This window comes from Antedon mediterranea, chromosome 10 (assembly GCF_964355755.1).
Source record: "Antedon mediterranea chromosome 10, ecAntMedi1.1, whole genome shotgun sequence".
NCBI classification, from domain to species: domain Eukaryota; kingdom Metazoa; phylum Echinodermata; class Crinoidea; order Comatulida; family Antedonidae; genus Antedon; species Antedon mediterranea.
In genome coordinates, this window is record NC_092679.1 from 21,664,409 (window position 1) to 21,681,156 (window position 16,748).

Consider the following 16,748-nt stretch of genomic DNA (forward strand, 5'->3'; position numbering starts at 1 on the left):
GTGAATAAAATGTAGGTACTGCAGTAACTGCAGTAGATAGTTTTGACATGGCCCCTATAGCTTGGTTCCCAACGAACGAACGAACAAAAGCGAGTTGGCCAATCACAAGCGTCAGTTTAGAAAATTCACCGCTTGTGATTCTGGTCAAATCACTTGTATTGCGCTTACGTACTTGCGCTTTGTATCTAGTGGAAACCAAGCTTTATTATTATTTCATAAACTATTACGAAATAAATAAAAGATCCATAGACATGCATTTATGCAAAATTAAAACAAAATAAAAACAGTCTCTTTTAGATTTGTGTTATAAAATCTTGGAAAGGTGGTATTTCAAACAAAAGCATAAATGATAATTATTATTGTTTCATATTTAAATAAACTTGAAATGAAATAAATAAACAGCCTTTGAATAATATGAAATTTAATTTATCACTGCCATGATAATAATTTATATTGGCAATTCAATGTTATCTTTTATGCACTTTCGAATTAATTAACACATTCTTTGTACAGTATCAGTTGATAGGGGAGATTTTTGATATGCGATGACTTATAACTTATAACATCATGTTAATTTATTGTGTTGGATCATGGATAACATTTTATCCATGGTTTGATCTGGCAATTGTTTGTCTTCTGGCCCAATTTTGGCAATTCTAGGTTCTAGTGACCACCTTGAATTCTGTCAGAAACATGCGCATTTCAACCTTTTTTGGGAAAAAAATCTAAATTGATGTTAGTGGATCAGAATGAATTGCCACAAATATTGTAATGCATAATTTAGTCATAAGTTATCGCAAAAAGCTCCTTAATTTCTAACTCTCCCCAGAAATAGTTCAAAGATTAATTAAAAATCTGCACATATTTTATTTTATCTAATTTTGTGGATGTTATGTAATTTTTTTTTTTGGTGCACTGAGTGAAAACAAAAATGAGATGAAAAACGTGAAGAGGTCTAATTCAGCATTTTGACAGATTGTAAATTTTACATTGTTTATTTTGATTGATCAAATCCATATTTTTGTTTCAATTTTAAATGTTTCAATGTTTTAATACTTTATTGGATTTTCTTGATCATGTTATTAGTCTGTTTTATATTTTCACAAAGGTTCTAAAATCCCATCAATTTAGTTAGTGAACTTTTTTTTTAAATTCTGAATATGTAATTTATGTTGTATTTGATTACTTGTAAGTTATGGGAAACATGAAACATTTAGAAATTCTCATACTGTATCTAATTGAAAACCACTTAAGGAAAAATATTTATTGACTTAAGTGAAATTTTGTGGGGAAAGTGTGATTGATATGTATGGCCACACAGGGTACAACTTGTTTAGGTGCCAATGGGAAAAGTTCATCATCGTGTGACTGATTGTGCAGAAAAATGTAGTATTGTAAAGGTCAAAGTTCATCCCAATGTAATTAGTATTAATATATGCATAGAATTATGATAATTTGTATATTCTTTTTCCTGATTACCTCCATATCAGAAAATTCTATTTATGTAAATATAAATGTGCTAACATTCCCTGTCGTGTATTATTTATTTTACATTCTTTATTTTTCTATATAAATATATTGAATGTATATTGTTAGTAAGGTAGACTGTCAAAATGTTGTTAATAAGCAATCATGAAATGCAGTGTTATGTACAAACTGCATTTAATTATGTTTTTATGTAAAACTACATTGTATATGCTTTGTGGCTTTTATACTTTTCCATGATAGGAATCAGAAGTTGGGCTAAATTTTATTTGATTTAAGGAATGTTTAGTCATCTTATGTTAAGCTTGGTTCCCACTAGGACGCAACGCAAGGACGTAAAGGCAACGCAAACGTGTTGACCAATGAATAATAATCCATCGCTTGTGATTGGTAAACTCACTTATGTTGCGTTGCGTCCTTGTGTTGTTGTATCTCTAGTGGGAACCAAGACCTTTTTTGTTGAAGTACTTGTAGAACAATCACAGCATATTTATTGTTTAAACGCGCATGAAGAATGTTAAAAAGAATCTACTATTAAAACAGGGGGTGGGGAGGGGGGGGGGGAAGGGCAGGATGTGTGATAGAAAGCGGAAGAACATGAGGACATAATACTAATTTTTTTCAATTTGTAATATTTATGTTTTTATGCTTATGGATGAATAACAAAAATAAAAGATAATTTAAAAAGTAATTTCACTTAAACAGAAGAATACTGTTAGGGAAAACATTGTACTTGTTTGGACATTTATTTTTTAAGAATTGATAAAATTCATGAATAAATTTATTTACATAATTTTTTTGTATATTGAACGTCTTAATCTAAACTTAGATTTACTGTATTAATGGACAATCAAATTGAATCTAAACTTTGTTAAAAACTAGTTTAATAAAATTGTTATGAATTGAAACATTGTTATTTAAGAATTAGAGTTATTATGAATGAGACCAATGCACTGTATTATATTTATTTTTAAGTTCTACTACAAATATATTTTCAATCAACATTAAATGTTAAAATTTAGTTTTCTTTTTAATAAACACACACACAATTAATTAATTAGTTAATTAAGCAGCATCACTCTTAATTTGTAAAAAAAAACATGTAAAAGTCATGTCTTGTTGCAAATAAATTTTTCAAGTATGGAAAATTAATATAAATGTCCTAATTATTTAGTTTTATTTGTTGTATGATGATATTTTATCACACTGTTAAATGTTAAAAATGATAGTAATAAAAAATTAAATTAAAATTCATGAAAATATAAATGCATTTAATAGGGCAACTTTTGCGTGAGAAAATAAATCGAACATCTCTCTACGTATGGAGAGAAGACAGGAACTTTATTATTTTGTGAGGGCGGTATACTGAATAAAGTTGGAGCTGTATAAGATCAGCGAAAAGATGCCTAACATGTCCTTTGAGGTAGGCCTAAGTTTTCACTGAATATTTCTTTTTATTCCAAACGCATGTTGTTTAATGATAATATAAAAGATAGTAGATAACCATGATATGTAATGACAAACACTCTGAGCAGTAAAAAAACCCTCAAATCAGACTTGCATGTTAGGCCTAGATAAGGCTAGACAATCAATGACTGATAGGACAGCACCTCCCTACATACAGACGGCTTCACTCCTGGCTAGGTCTAGGCTTGACCTGAAGGTCAGATGCGGTAATGCTTCTGACCTTCAGGTCAATATAATCTACTGTACTTATGTAATCTTACCTACATCTCCTAACTATTTCTTAATCCAGGTGTATAACGACTTGGGTAATAATAATGTTCAGCGCTTGAGGTTTCACAATCATCTTTTTGGGCGCTATATAAATCCAGGATATTATTATTCTAATAAACCCATAAATCATGCAATCAGTAGTACAGTATTAGTATAGTAGGAGAATCAGCAACCTACCGACAACTACATTTTCCATAATATTAAATACAACAACACTTTATCAATGCATACTATGTCGACTTTTCTATTCCTAGCTGTAGTTTTCTAATGAAGTGAAGTTAAAGTCATCCTCGTAGTTCTCAAAAGAAAGTCTGTAATTTCTACAGAAATTTGGCACTACTCTACTACTGGCAAAATATAATATTTTATTTTTTTAACGACATCATGATACTGTACATAAATCAAATATTTGTAACAGAAATCAAGACGAAAAAACATGAATTTTGCTTAATATGGTCAAATACAAAATTTTGCCAAATTCTGCCATAAAAACCAAAAAGACTTTTTTTCAGTAGTTAGGTAGTTTAACCTAATGTAATAACATGTCTGGTGACTCCCTAGAAGGTGAAAAAAGATGGTGGATATACGGTGGATAATTTTTGCTATAGCATGAAAATAAAAATCTGAAGTAGAATAAAAATACCAGAAATGTAAAATTCAAGTTATATTACCTATATTTAGTCATCTGGTAACATTTTTTACCACACTGTTTATTTTTCATAGCTTTTTAAAATGCCTCTCTATTAAAAAAATTAGTGTACAAAAGAATAGAGATTTTAGTGTGTAATTTGAACTACTGATAAGAAAGTGCTTATTTTCAACAAGCTTGTGTAACACAAATAAAATCCCAAAAATTATGAAACATAGGAGAAACTATAGATCGATAATTATTGGAATGTATGATCAATAGAAATTTTTTGCCCGCACCTGGCCTTTAAGTATTCCAATTTCACAATTACAGCAATGCTATACCTGATCAATGAAAGGCTTTTTTTGTCTCATAAATGTAAATTACCAATACGTATGTTTAATTAAATTAGTTGTATGATCCCTTGCAATTTATTTGAAAAAAGGATATTTTTTTCACAGCTCAAACATCTGATGGCTACAGTATGTTCTATCTGTGTTAGTCTCATGTACTCTACTACATAACAATAAATAATTATCAAACTTTACTTTATTTTGTTAAAATATAAATTTACTGTATAATATATACTGTAGATTCAAGATTCAAGAAATTTTATTTGTCCATAAAAATGGAAATTCACTTTGCTTGGTAGATTAAAACAATAATAAAAACCAACATAAAAAATGTTGCAACAATTTAAAATGTGCAGTATTATAACAGATTAAAATACAAGATAAAAAGTTAAAAATAAAAAAACTGTAAAACTATTTAAAAATTGCATTATCGTCTTACATTAGAATTAAAAATATGAATGCTATTTACAACGAAGGATTTTCTAGTTCTACAAAGATTAGCTCTTGGAGGTCGTAGCCTAATACCTGATCTATTTAAGTTATAACAGTATATATACTGTAGTTTATACCCCAACTATTATAACATAACAACTTTTTCAAGAGACAAAATAGATAGAAAATGTATAGCACCCTCTATGTTTCAATAAATATATTTCTGTTTAAAAATCACTAGGCACCCTCTATGTTTAATTTTCCACCAAATAGATAGAATTTCCTGTGCTATATTGACCATAAAAACAAATTAATTTAATGTTACTTTTTCGTCAAAATTGGCAAATTGATTTAATTTTAGAATTATGTTTTTTTTAATTTATTTTTATGGATGCATGAAAAATAGCCACATATACGCGAGACCTAAAAGAATCGGCCCTCATGCGTGAGACTTGCACATTAATATACTATGTTGAAGATAGCAGGTATTGCATTATGTGACCCGTAACACTAATATTTTTTACAATCTAGTATTATTAGCATAGAGCCAACTCAATATTTTGACAATTAATATGCCATAACAACAATTCATTGACAGTTATAATTGTTAACGCTTACTGACCTTTAGCCCTCAATATATTCACACATGGTAACAAAAAACTTGGACTTTGTAATTTACATATCACAGTAGGGGTCAGCAATCTGTCAATATTGTAGCGTAGGTATAATAATTGTAACAGATTCTCGTGGCACCACTGGAGTGGTCCAATAATAATACCTCTCATTTGTGGGCTGTGTGAGTTGAGCTAGTCTAACAATTTTACTTGTTGTAATCAAGTTAAATTGACCATGTCTATTGGAATAAACAACAATGGGGAATTAAGCTTTTTGTTGGTAAGATATTGTTTGTTTTAGTTTTATATTATAAACTTATTATATCTTTTTATGAATATTGTTTCATTAAATGCTTAATCAGCTACTGAGAGTATAAATGTAGTTTTTTTATGTTTTAGATTTTTTGTAACAACAACCTGGTCCTTATCTATAGTTGGAAAATGTCCAACTTGATGTCATTGTTATTATCAACACCATAATCAATCATCAAATATCATTATCAATATCATCAGAATTTATTAACTCAGTCAGTTTTTCCACTTACAAAATTGTGTGTACATCAACATGTTTTTTTTTTTGGAAGAAAATGATTTTATTATAAAATAAAACAGTAAATTATATTTTTTTTTAAAGGATGGTTTGATAAGGGTTATCTATGCATGATTTTCACAATACATGTAGATGTTTATTGCTACTACAAAATATATAACATAGTACAGTAATTAAAACCGAAACATTAGTTATCAAAACACTATCATGTAGTTTATTTTACCGACACATAAATATTCATTTTGGTTCCAATAAAGTTTCAATATGGTTACTTTCTTCACAGCTGTGGTACTTTTCTGAAAAGTTTTTTATCTATTGATTTTTTTTTTTCTTCTTTGAAATGAAGACTACTGTATACTTGATGACAAACACAGACATATGCCATCTCCAGTGTCTTATTGAATCATTCTGGATTCATCCATTATGTTAGTAATTACTTACAATGGAATAATCCAACTCTAGATATTTTTTTCTCAATGGAATAGTCTAAAATTGAATTTAAAAGAAAATGGTACATTCCAATCTAGGATTTGAATGTATTGAATTTTCCTCAATATATTTGTTAATATATACTGAGCGTTTACTCGCAGCTAGTTAGCTAATCAATGTGTACACCATCCAGCAGTTGATTTATATTAAGTATTTTTAGTAACAATGCCACTGCACAGTTGTATCCCACTGTTATTTAATGAATCGACGACGAGAATGCAGAATGTAATAAATTTTGATTTTATTTTAGCATACAGTATATACTACTAGACAGAGACTCGAAACTAACCGTTTTGTATAATATATTGTCTAATATTTGTCTTATTGTTTCAGGGAGGTATCAAGCGTTCGGAAAGTCAACAGGAATTTAAGTCCCTCGCAAAGAAAGAGGCCGAGGGCGCACTCAAGCAGGAGCTTGAAAAACTGAAATTGGCTGCAACGAATGAAAAACAACGAGAAGTAAGTTACTGAGATATTGCAGTATGATTGTTAAATAAGACTAATGAAATCAGACATTGATAATATCTTGTGGCCATTTTACAAACTACACTTTGACTATGGGAAACATTTATTCAAAATTCTCCTATGATTAATATAATAGTACTTATTAAGGGAAATGCTTAAATATTTTTTGACTTTAGTGAAATACTAGTATTAGGGAAATACCAAACCCCCATTCCTTTAAAATCCAAAAGGGCATAATCAGAATTTTCCTGTAATATGTCAAACTTTACAGAAAACTGAATATTTTGTTTTAAGAATTTAAAGCAGTAATACTATTATCATCATGTGTGTGGAAACAATCATTGATATCTCATAGTCGGTATTTAATTAATTACCAAAAAAAACCCAATCAAATTAGAATCCTTTTTTAATATTAATCAAAAGTATTATGATTTATTCACACAATAAATTTAATTTTTTTTTAAATATTAAAACGTTGGCTATTTTCATAATCCATACAATTGAAACAAACTATAATTAAATTTATTTATATAAAATTATTTACAATAATTTTAAATTATTTTGCAACCTTGTTTAAAATAAATTTGATAGAAATTATTTATAATAGTCAAAATTTGTTGAATATAATTTCATTAAAGGATAATGTTGAAATAAATGACGTAGATATTCAGCCGCTGATTAGGTGCGGACGTCGTCAAATAGACTCTATGGACTACTCATAATGTATTTTTTCTGGCTTCTTCTAATTGGCTGGTGCTTTTAATAATGCAAGTTGCAGAACATCATTGTCTTTGAGTGATTAAATTTAGAAATAATTTGAAGAAGATATTTTGTTGTGTTTGTTGTATTTTTTTTAATTATTTTTATTTTATTATTTATTATTATTTTATTTAATATTTTGTTATGTTTGTAAATTTTGCTTACTTCATGTGCTGATGAAATGGTTTTCATTTAGAATAAATTTTTTTTTATATTAACATGATTTTTTTTTTAAATGTTATTTATTTATTATTAAATCATACAATAATCAGTGACCAAATTGTACCCTGATACACTTATGATACAGAACCATTGCAACACCGTGGGGACACAAATAAGTGTTCATGTTATTTGTGTTAAGCTCTGTCTACACTATTAAACGTTATGTGAAATGTGATGTGCCCATATATGGACAGGATGATGTCATATCACTACCATATTTGGGCATATCACTACCATATTTGGGCACATCACACTTTTTTGGTAGACAGAGCTTTATACAAGTACAGGTATTGCCCCTCATTCATTTCATAGGAAAGTTTCCCCTTAATAGGTGTTTCCATTTTATAAGAATGTTCCCTTAGTTGGGGTTTTCCCTTTTATTAATATGAATTCCCTTCTTAATAGGCGTGTCCCAAAGAAAATGACTGCCTGTTTTTATAGTATCATGAGGAATAAAATATATGGTTTTTATTATCATTTCATAATTATTAATATTATTTTAATTTTTATTTTGTTTCAGGAACTCGGAAAAGACTTTGATGGATTTCAGAATCTATTCCGTAGATTTTTAGAAGATAAAGGACCGTCAATACACTGGGAAAAAATCCGTACTTTACCGAAAGATTCTGTAAGTTTGAATTAATGTACAGGTATTAGTAGGAGAAGCAGAGAGGGGTGAGTGTAAATGGTGAACGTCTCTGTGTGTAAATGGATGAATGTTTTTTTTAATACTTTGCTATGGCAAATCAATAAGTTCGCGACAAATAAAAAAATAAATAAAAAAAAATTTATTATCAATAATTTTAAAAAAAATTATCAATAATTAGGATTAAGAATACTCATGTTATCATTTATGTTATTATTTTATATTGTACAGTATATTTCAGAGATACACTTTATATTGTAAAGTAAATATTGAATACTGTAATTTTAATTTCAGTGTGATATGGTAATGTATTGTGTTACGTTTATTTCCGCTAAGCTTTCGTTGTTTTCTTGTTTTGTGGCCTAAACACTTCACTGACTGATGTTTCATTCTTCAGGCAGTTGGCACTAAATTTCATGGTGTCTTTACAAAAATTGAATTGAACTCCATTATATGCAGGCCTTTCAAATCTTCCGATAATCATATATGATCTCTGATATTTTTAATGATATCCCATCTCCCACTAAAGTGCTATTTCTTTTGATTGTTTTGGATACTGTACCAACAACAACAAAACATCTCGATTGTGCAGGGGGAAATTTTAGGCCCTGCTACATGGTAAATTCTGGTTACTGAAGGGGAAAATGCATTGGTGACACATTTGACACCTTTAACAAAGCACACAATACACATTGGCATATGCCACGCTTGGAAAGCGCATAGCATACACATTGCTGTACTGTAAATGCTCATATCCTAGGCTGTGTTTGGATTTATTTTTTTTTAATATCTATCTTTTGTTTGGCTACATTTTTCCAAATTCGGACCTCTAAATTAATAGTGCTGGATGCTTGCTTTGTGCGCATGGCATGTGACAGGAAAATCCTGGCATCACTTCTGCTTAAAATCTATGCTTTAGACTTTGAATTACGTGCAGGTACTAAATTTAAAAAAATGTAATAATCGTTAAGGGTAAAGAAGGAGTTTCTATTCATAGAGATGAAGTTCAGCACATTGTTTACTAACCTTAGAATTTCTTTAGGCAAAAAAAATGTAAATTGTAGGTGTGCCCATAGGCACACACACTTGCTTTTATCATAGAGATATTGTTCACTATATAATATCTCTATGTCATTATTCTACTTTGTAAAGTTTGCAAACACTTGCTATTGTTAGTACTACCTACTGTACCACTATACTACTACCATGGGAAATTAAACACTCTAGTGGCATTTGAGAATACCAGTACTAAACTATTATTATTATGAAGGGTTGGTAAAATAATGCGTAGAGGCCAGGCTATTTGTCTTAGAATATCTCTTCAAATCTCTTATTTAAAATTCATATCTTTATGGTTGAACACTTAAGTTGTTGCTTTCTTAAGTAATACCTGTATAAATATAAACAAGTAAGTTACTGTAGCTACTAATATTACAGTAGCAAACTTGCTATGTCTTCATAGATTCCCAGGCGGTCACAGGGAATAATTTCGCCAGTGTAGCATAGCAAGAAGCTATACCAACCAATGTCAATGTCAAATAAATTCCCAGTCAGACAAAATGGCCAAATAAAATTGAGATATCTGACAAAATAATAATTATTAATATTCAATGAGAAATAACAGATGCATAGATTCCTTTTCAAATTAGACTTTCAACTAGAGGCTAGTAGTGGAAGTTATGGTAAATAGGCCTAGCATACCTGCCCCCCCCCCCTCCCACATTTAAAAATAAAAAACATGACTAAGAGCTAGTATAGGATGCAAGTTTAGCCATTATATATTGAACTTCAAACAAAAATTGACATTGCAATTTTTAAAATCTTATACTGTAAAATACTGTATGATGCAGTTTCCATTATCCGTTCTATATGGTTCAAGATTCATGTTTGCGCTAGTCACATTACATCAATATTACCTCTATCCTTACATTATCAAAATAAATATGTTTGCATTTTTTTTTGGACTAGATCATACCATACACCAAAATACAGGGTGCTTTGGATGATGATGCCAGAGTGAAGGAACTGCTAAGCAAGCTAGTCGTGGTGAAGCTAAATGGCGGCCTGGGTACAAGTATGGGCTGTAAAGGCCCTAAGAGTGTTATCAGCGTCAGTAACGACTTGACCTTCCTAGACTTGACTGTACAACAGATTGAGGTAAATTGTAGTAGTACAAAAATTCTTACTTTCTACACAACACAAAATAAAGGAATGAGGTCGAAAGATACCATCGGTACTTGACAGAGTTGTGCAAACAAGTCAACTTGCATGCTAGATGCAACTACATCAGGGCCAGCGCACAATAAACAAGTTTGGTTGTCGGTCATGGCGAATCTAAAGCTCCTTAGTAACAATAACAACCTTTCGTTTTTATGACACAACTACGCAACTGTCAAGTCAAAAAGTCATTATTATTTATGTTATTCATTTGGGTAAACAACAACAAATAACTTTATTTCTAGGGGTGACAAAAAATGTGTCAATTATAGACATGTCAACTATCCAAAACCCCTGCCATTTAATGATGTATGACCTCGATTAAATTGCTTTTAAATGTGTGTAAAAAAATTTGAACAAAATGTTAAATCCTGTTTTGTTTGTATTCCTAGCACCTGAACAAGAAATATGGCTGTGATGTCCCCCTAGTTCTTATGAATTCATTCAATACCGATGAAGACACCAAGAAAGTTCTCCGAAAATATGCTTCATGTCAAGTTAATATCTACACCTTTATGCAGAGCAAGTAAGTTATTTAATTTCCTGTCTGTCAGATTTGTTTTCCTCCAAAATTAAAACTCTGGAATCGCTTGCCGAATGGTGTCAGGAACTGTGATGCGATTAAGAGTAAAATCTCAAAACTTTTTTTTCACAACATTTGATTAAATTTCATTTTAGTAACATATCATGTACAGCGCCAGTGAGTGTTCTTTTTGCTGTACTGAGCACTAATTTAAATGCATTAAATAAAATTAAAATATCAAAAATGCGAATTATGTAAACAGTACATTCTTAGCGTGCCAAAACTCTTTGCTAGTGATACCACACAAAAAATGTGGATTTGTGAAAAGGTAATTATAGTTTTTGAGTGTTTGTGTCATAAAGTGTGCTTGATTTTCGACGCCACTGGCAATTTTCGAGCATCGTCTAATGGTGGCGGGACCCAATGTGCTGTCATACACATTTAAATATATGTTTTTATGTCTTGCTATATATGCTCTTTTGTGTCTAAACACCGCCTATTAATTTTGAACTATGCATGTGTGGCGGGTTTATGAACATTTTTATGTGAAATTTCAGGTATCCACGCATCAAGAAGGAAACGTTACTACCTGTAGCGCAGGATTTAGACTATGAGGGTGCGGCTATTGAAAAGTATGTGTTTGTAGTATTTTATAGGCATGAATATTATCATTACTTAGAAAGTGCTTCCAACAAGGCATTTGCTAAGCATACTTGTTTTGTTGTATGTGTATATGTTTGGTTACATGATAATGTCAACAATTTTTATATTGTCCTGATTTTTTTTTCAAGTAGCTATATACCAACAGACCACACCCTTTTTTCAGGAAATCTAAATCTCTACTCGGTCAGGTGACCATTATGAGAATAATCTATTAAGAAATGATTTATTTTGTTGTACTTTATTAATATATGGTCTGATTTTTGTTTTTGTCATATGTTGCCCTGTTGACTTTTACTGGTAACCTAGTTCACTCTCTTGCAGTTGTTATAGTATCTCAATGGTTCAGTTTTACATTGGTGTCCACAACTTGGGATCAAAGATCACAGTAGCCCCCTATGGTTTAGGATAAAATTAAAATGACTCTTTTTCTTTTTTTGTAATCAATATTAATTTTGTTTTTTTCAGTTGGTACCCGCCTGGTCACGGTGATGTATACAATTCTTTTTACAACTCAGGACTACTAGATGGATTTATAGTAAAAGGAAAAGAATTCATGTTTATGTCTAATATTGATAACCTTGGTGCAACGGTGGATATCAGTGAGTTTTCTTTATTACTTTTGTTTTACAAAAATATTTATTACAATAGAACCCCTCCTTTCAGGAGACTATTAAGGGTTTAAAACAAGGGGAAATATTGTTTAATATATCTATGTACTTAAACATATTTGCCAACTCCTATTCAGGAAAAACCCTAAAGCTTGGTTCCCACTACAACGTAACGCAAGGACGTAAACGCAACGCAAGCATTTTAACCAATTACAAGCGAAGTTATAGACAGTTCGCAATCACAAGCGAATAAGCCATCGCTTGTGATTGGTCAATTCACTTGCGTTGTGTTACGTCCTTGCGTTGCGTCGCTAGTGGGAACCACGCTTTATTAAGGGACACTTTCTTGGGTCCAAAAGGGTTCCTCCGTTTCAACGTCACATTGTATTGAAATGACTCTAGTGGAAGAAAAATGTACCCAAGAACCCTGGGGATTAGTAATTAGGCATTAACCACCAAACTAGGGTTTCCCTTATTTCATACACTGAATTAAAATTTACAATTGGTATTTACTTTATTATTAGTTAAAACAACAAGTATTATTATCATCATCTACAGATATTCTTAAACATGTTTTTGAGAGAAAGGACAGCACAGAGTTTGTGATGGAAGTTACAGACAAGACAAGGGCAGACGTAAAGGTATTATAAAATATATAATAAGTTTCTGTTACTTTTTTTATTAAATCTTCAGTAATTTCTATAATAATCAAATAATGTAATCAATTATTTATTTTATCAGGGTGGTACACTGGTTCATTATGAGAATAAGTTGAGGCTGTTAGAAATAGCACAGGTTCCAAAAGAACATGTAAGTATATCAACTGCACACTGCGTACGTTTTTAATGTTAGAGTGGAGATGTTGGGGCGGGTTTGATACACATTTAGTCACCCTCCCTTTTAGAATGTAGTGTTTTTGAATTTAAATTATGATGTGCCAGTCGTTATTGCTTTTTTATTTTTTTTCTCCAAAATGTTGAAAAGTATTAGTGATCATTCGCCTCCCTACTTTAGGATCTTCCCCAGTCAAGTAAAATATTTTTACATCTCTCTCTCTTTTTCAGGTTGATGAATTTAAATCAGTCACAAAGTTCAAGTGAGTTTATTTTGTTTTTTCACAAGTGTGTTATTTATTTATGAATTTATTATGAAAATTATGCAATACCAATTACTGTTATCCTTGCCACATGTGTGTTTTTTATTTATGAATAAATTATGCAATACTGATTACTTTTATCCCTGCAACATGTGTGTTATTTATTTTTTTAAATTTTTATTTTCAAATTTCAGGATTTTTAATACCAATAATCTGTGGATTAGCTTACCGGCTATTAAACGTGTTGTCGAAGAAAAAGCTCTAAATATGGAAATCATTGTCAATAACAAAGTAAATATTGTTTTTTAAAATTATTGGTATTTAATTCTTACATTTTCAGCCCGTCAATTTGTATAATTAGTAGGCCTACAGCAATGAAATTTATCAAAAAACTTGAAACATAAAGACTAGCACCTCAGACTAGCGATCAGAATAAGATGTGCATGTTGCTCTCCTGTATTCATATGCTAATTAACCAACGAAACGTACCGCCAATGTTGCATGCGCAAAAACACTTTTTTATGTTTATTTATTTTGTGTGTGTTAAAAAAATAAGCAAAATAAAAGTTAAAATAATATGTTCTACATTAACTATTAATTAACTAATATGCCCCCTGGTGTATATGTGAATAAAGAAATAATGTTATATTAATATCTCCAGCAGATCCTTGTCTCTTAAATAGCATTCATAATGTTTATTACAATAATAAAGGTCACAGTATATAATGTTATATTTTTATTAACAAATATCTGAATTATTCATATTTTTTTCATTGTTTTTAAACCATATCAATTTTATCCTTTTGTTTTGTAGACAATGGATAATGGCCAGGGCGTTATCCAGTTAGAAACAGCTGTTGGGGCTGCTATTCGTAGTTTTAATGGATCACATGGTAAGGATATTTCAGTTTCAAATATAAGCCCATCATAAGGTATAAGCCCACTCCCCAATTTAGAGTATATGTATGTCATAACACATTTAAGAATTATCAATTTAATTGTTTGCAAGTGAAATAGGATCGTATTATTAAACATCATTTGAGTTTTTACAATATATTCCATGTTTTTATATATTAGGTGTAAATGTCCCAAGGAATCGATTTTTGCCTGTCAAGAAGACCTCTGACCTTTTACTGGTCATGTCAAACCTTTATGACATGAAAGCTGGGTCATTGACCATGAGTAAACTCCGACAATTTCCAAGTACTCCACTTATTAAACTAGGAACACACTTCGATAAGGTAAGAAGTTACTCCTACTAATTATGGACATTTGTTGCTCATATTAAAGACGATTAAATGTATACAAACAAAATAAAATTTGAAGGCATACAATATACCCCAATGATATGATATAACTTTGTATTATCATGTAGAGTGTGGGTATGAATATTATTGTAGGTACTGCAGTAATTCTTTATTTTCTGCAGTATTACCTTGTGTGTTTTTGTTGCCAAAGTGTAGCTACAATATCTCATTGTACTAAACTGCTAGAATACCGTCAAAATTAATTTACTTAAATTCTTATGTTTTCATTTCCTTTCAGGTGCGTTCCTTTTTATCCCGGTTTGCTGATATACCCGACATGCTTGATCTTGATCACCTGACGGTGTCAGGTGATGTTACTTTCGGCAAGGGTGTTATATTAAAGGTTAGTCAGACAAGTATATGCAGTATATGTTTTAACACTACCTCTATTCAGGGGACATGCCTGTAAAGGGGAAACTTTGTTGGTGTCCCCTTAACAGGTGTTCGATTGTGTTTATACAGTCCCATGAATACAATTTTCCCATACAAGCTATTGTAAAAACACCTACTATTGTAATGTGCTTTATGTTAGTGAAGAACATTGGACACATATTTTGGGTATATCTGATCTGTAATCATCACCCAATTGTGACTAAATTGAGGTAAAATAAATTGAAACCAAAAATTAATTTAATGGTAACAGTTTATTAAGCCACTCTCCATATCTTCAAAAATAGGTCTCTAATGTTATTATCCAATCAGAGAGTTTTATATGCCTTTCTGAAAAACATATATACCCCTACCTCCATAAAGCATACTTTATTGATAAAATGAAATATTTTATTTTAGGGAACTGTGATCATTATTGCCAATCATGGAGATAGAATTGATATTCCATCCGGATCTTTACTGGAGAACAAGATAGTGTCTGGTAACCTGCGGATTCTAGACCACTAGCCAGATAAATGCCACCTGATATGCAAATGATAATGATGAGAAAATCTGCAAGAGATTCAGTGAACAAAATCAAAAATGATTCGAACTCGGACTGTTATATGCAAATGCCCTACCGTTAAACCACTGGGTTTCATGGTATTCTACTCATTGACAGCTGACAAGGATATTGTGGATATGCACTTAAGTTCTAATATGGTAGTGATGTGACCAAATATGGTAGTGATGTGGCCAAATATGGTAGTGATATGACATCATCATGTCCATATATGGGCAGGCACATCACATTTTTTGTCACAGTATATATGATACACAAAACATTGGTACTTTAGAACAACATGACAGTGTATAACCTGCAGTGTCAAATCTTTTTTATTCTATAAATAACAAATTTTAAATATTCAAATTATTTATATAAATTCTATGTACAAAGAATATTGCAAAATACATTGACGACAAAATTAGTGATATCAAATTCTTCAAGCGGGTTTTACCGCTTTTGCCCCTTTACGTAGTAGGTTTATGAATTCTATTATGAATTTAAAAATGTATGTATTATAATTATTTGATTGCTTTATTCTACTGCTTTTATTAGTGATACAATTTTTTATTATATTATCATTGACAATTGGTATAATTCAAAAGAAATTATAAAGCATTGTACAATTATGGAAATGATGTCATAGGTTTGAACCAGCAACCTTTAGCTTAAAGGTCGAGTGCCATACCATTAGTTCCAGATGTCACTCATACCTTCTTCATGTTACCCTGATACAGTATTATATATTTATATACATATTATAATTATTTTTAAATTAAAAATAATGTATTCAACTCATTGGTTTTGGGATAGTTAATTTGGTATTTGTTTACAATGACAAATTAAAATAACAACATTATTAAATTGGGCTTGTAGTTTTTGTTTAATTATTTTAATGGTTGAGAACTGAGGAATTTGCTCGCCCTGCATGCATAGATCAGCTCTGCGCAACTGTAAATGCACCTTCTATACATTTATATTTGATGACGTATGGTTACAATTATTTCATAACTTTATTTG

The 16,748-nt window shown here is 30.6% G+C and overlaps 1 protein-coding gene across 2 annotated transcripts; it reads left to right on the forward strand.

Moving 5' to 3' along the window:
* The first annotated feature begins 2,865 nt into the window (after positions 1 to 2,865).
* Positions 2,866 to 16,620, forward strand: LOC140060375 (UTP--glucose-1-phosphate uridylyltransferase-like). Of its 2 annotated transcripts, none has more exons than XM_072106556.1 (15): positions 2,866 to 2,908; positions 6,622 to 6,747; positions 8,255 to 8,362; positions 10,349 to 10,537; positions 10,990 to 11,123; positions 11,678 to 11,752; positions 12,249 to 12,382; positions 12,950 to 13,032; positions 13,133 to 13,201; positions 13,456 to 13,487; positions 13,682 to 13,778; positions 14,302 to 14,380; positions 14,565 to 14,728; positions 15,033 to 15,137; positions 15,584 to 16,620. In XM_072106556.1, exons 1-15 carry the CDS (start codon positions 2,888 to 2,890, stop codon positions 15,689 to 15,691), a joined length of 1,524 nt encoding a protein of 507 aa, XP_071962657.1. In that variant the 5' UTR covers positions 2,866 to 2,887; the 3' UTR covers positions 15,692 to 16,620. The 2 variants fall into 2 exon arrangements, with proteins under 2 accessions (XP_071962657.1, XP_071962656.1); XM_072106555.1 differs by lacking the exon at positions 2,866 to 2,908 and adding an exon at positions 5,422 to 5,529.
* The last annotated feature ends 128 nt before the right edge of the window (positions 16,621 to 16,748 follow it).

Excerpts from the sequence above, each read along its gene's own strand:
- LOC140060375 (XM_072106555.1), top strand. The coding sequence starts at position 5,485 with ATGTCTATTGGAATAAACAACAATGGGGAATTAAGCTTTTTGTTG. Across the intron at positions 6,748-8,254 it reads CGAATGAAAAACAACGAGAA|GAACTCGGAAAAGACTTTGA; the intron begins GTAAGTTACTGA and ends ATTTTGTTTCAG. Across the intron at positions 15,138-15,583 it reads GCAAGGGTGTTATATTAAAG|GGAACTGTGATCATTATTGC; the intron begins GTTAGTCAGACA and ends ATTTTATTTTAG.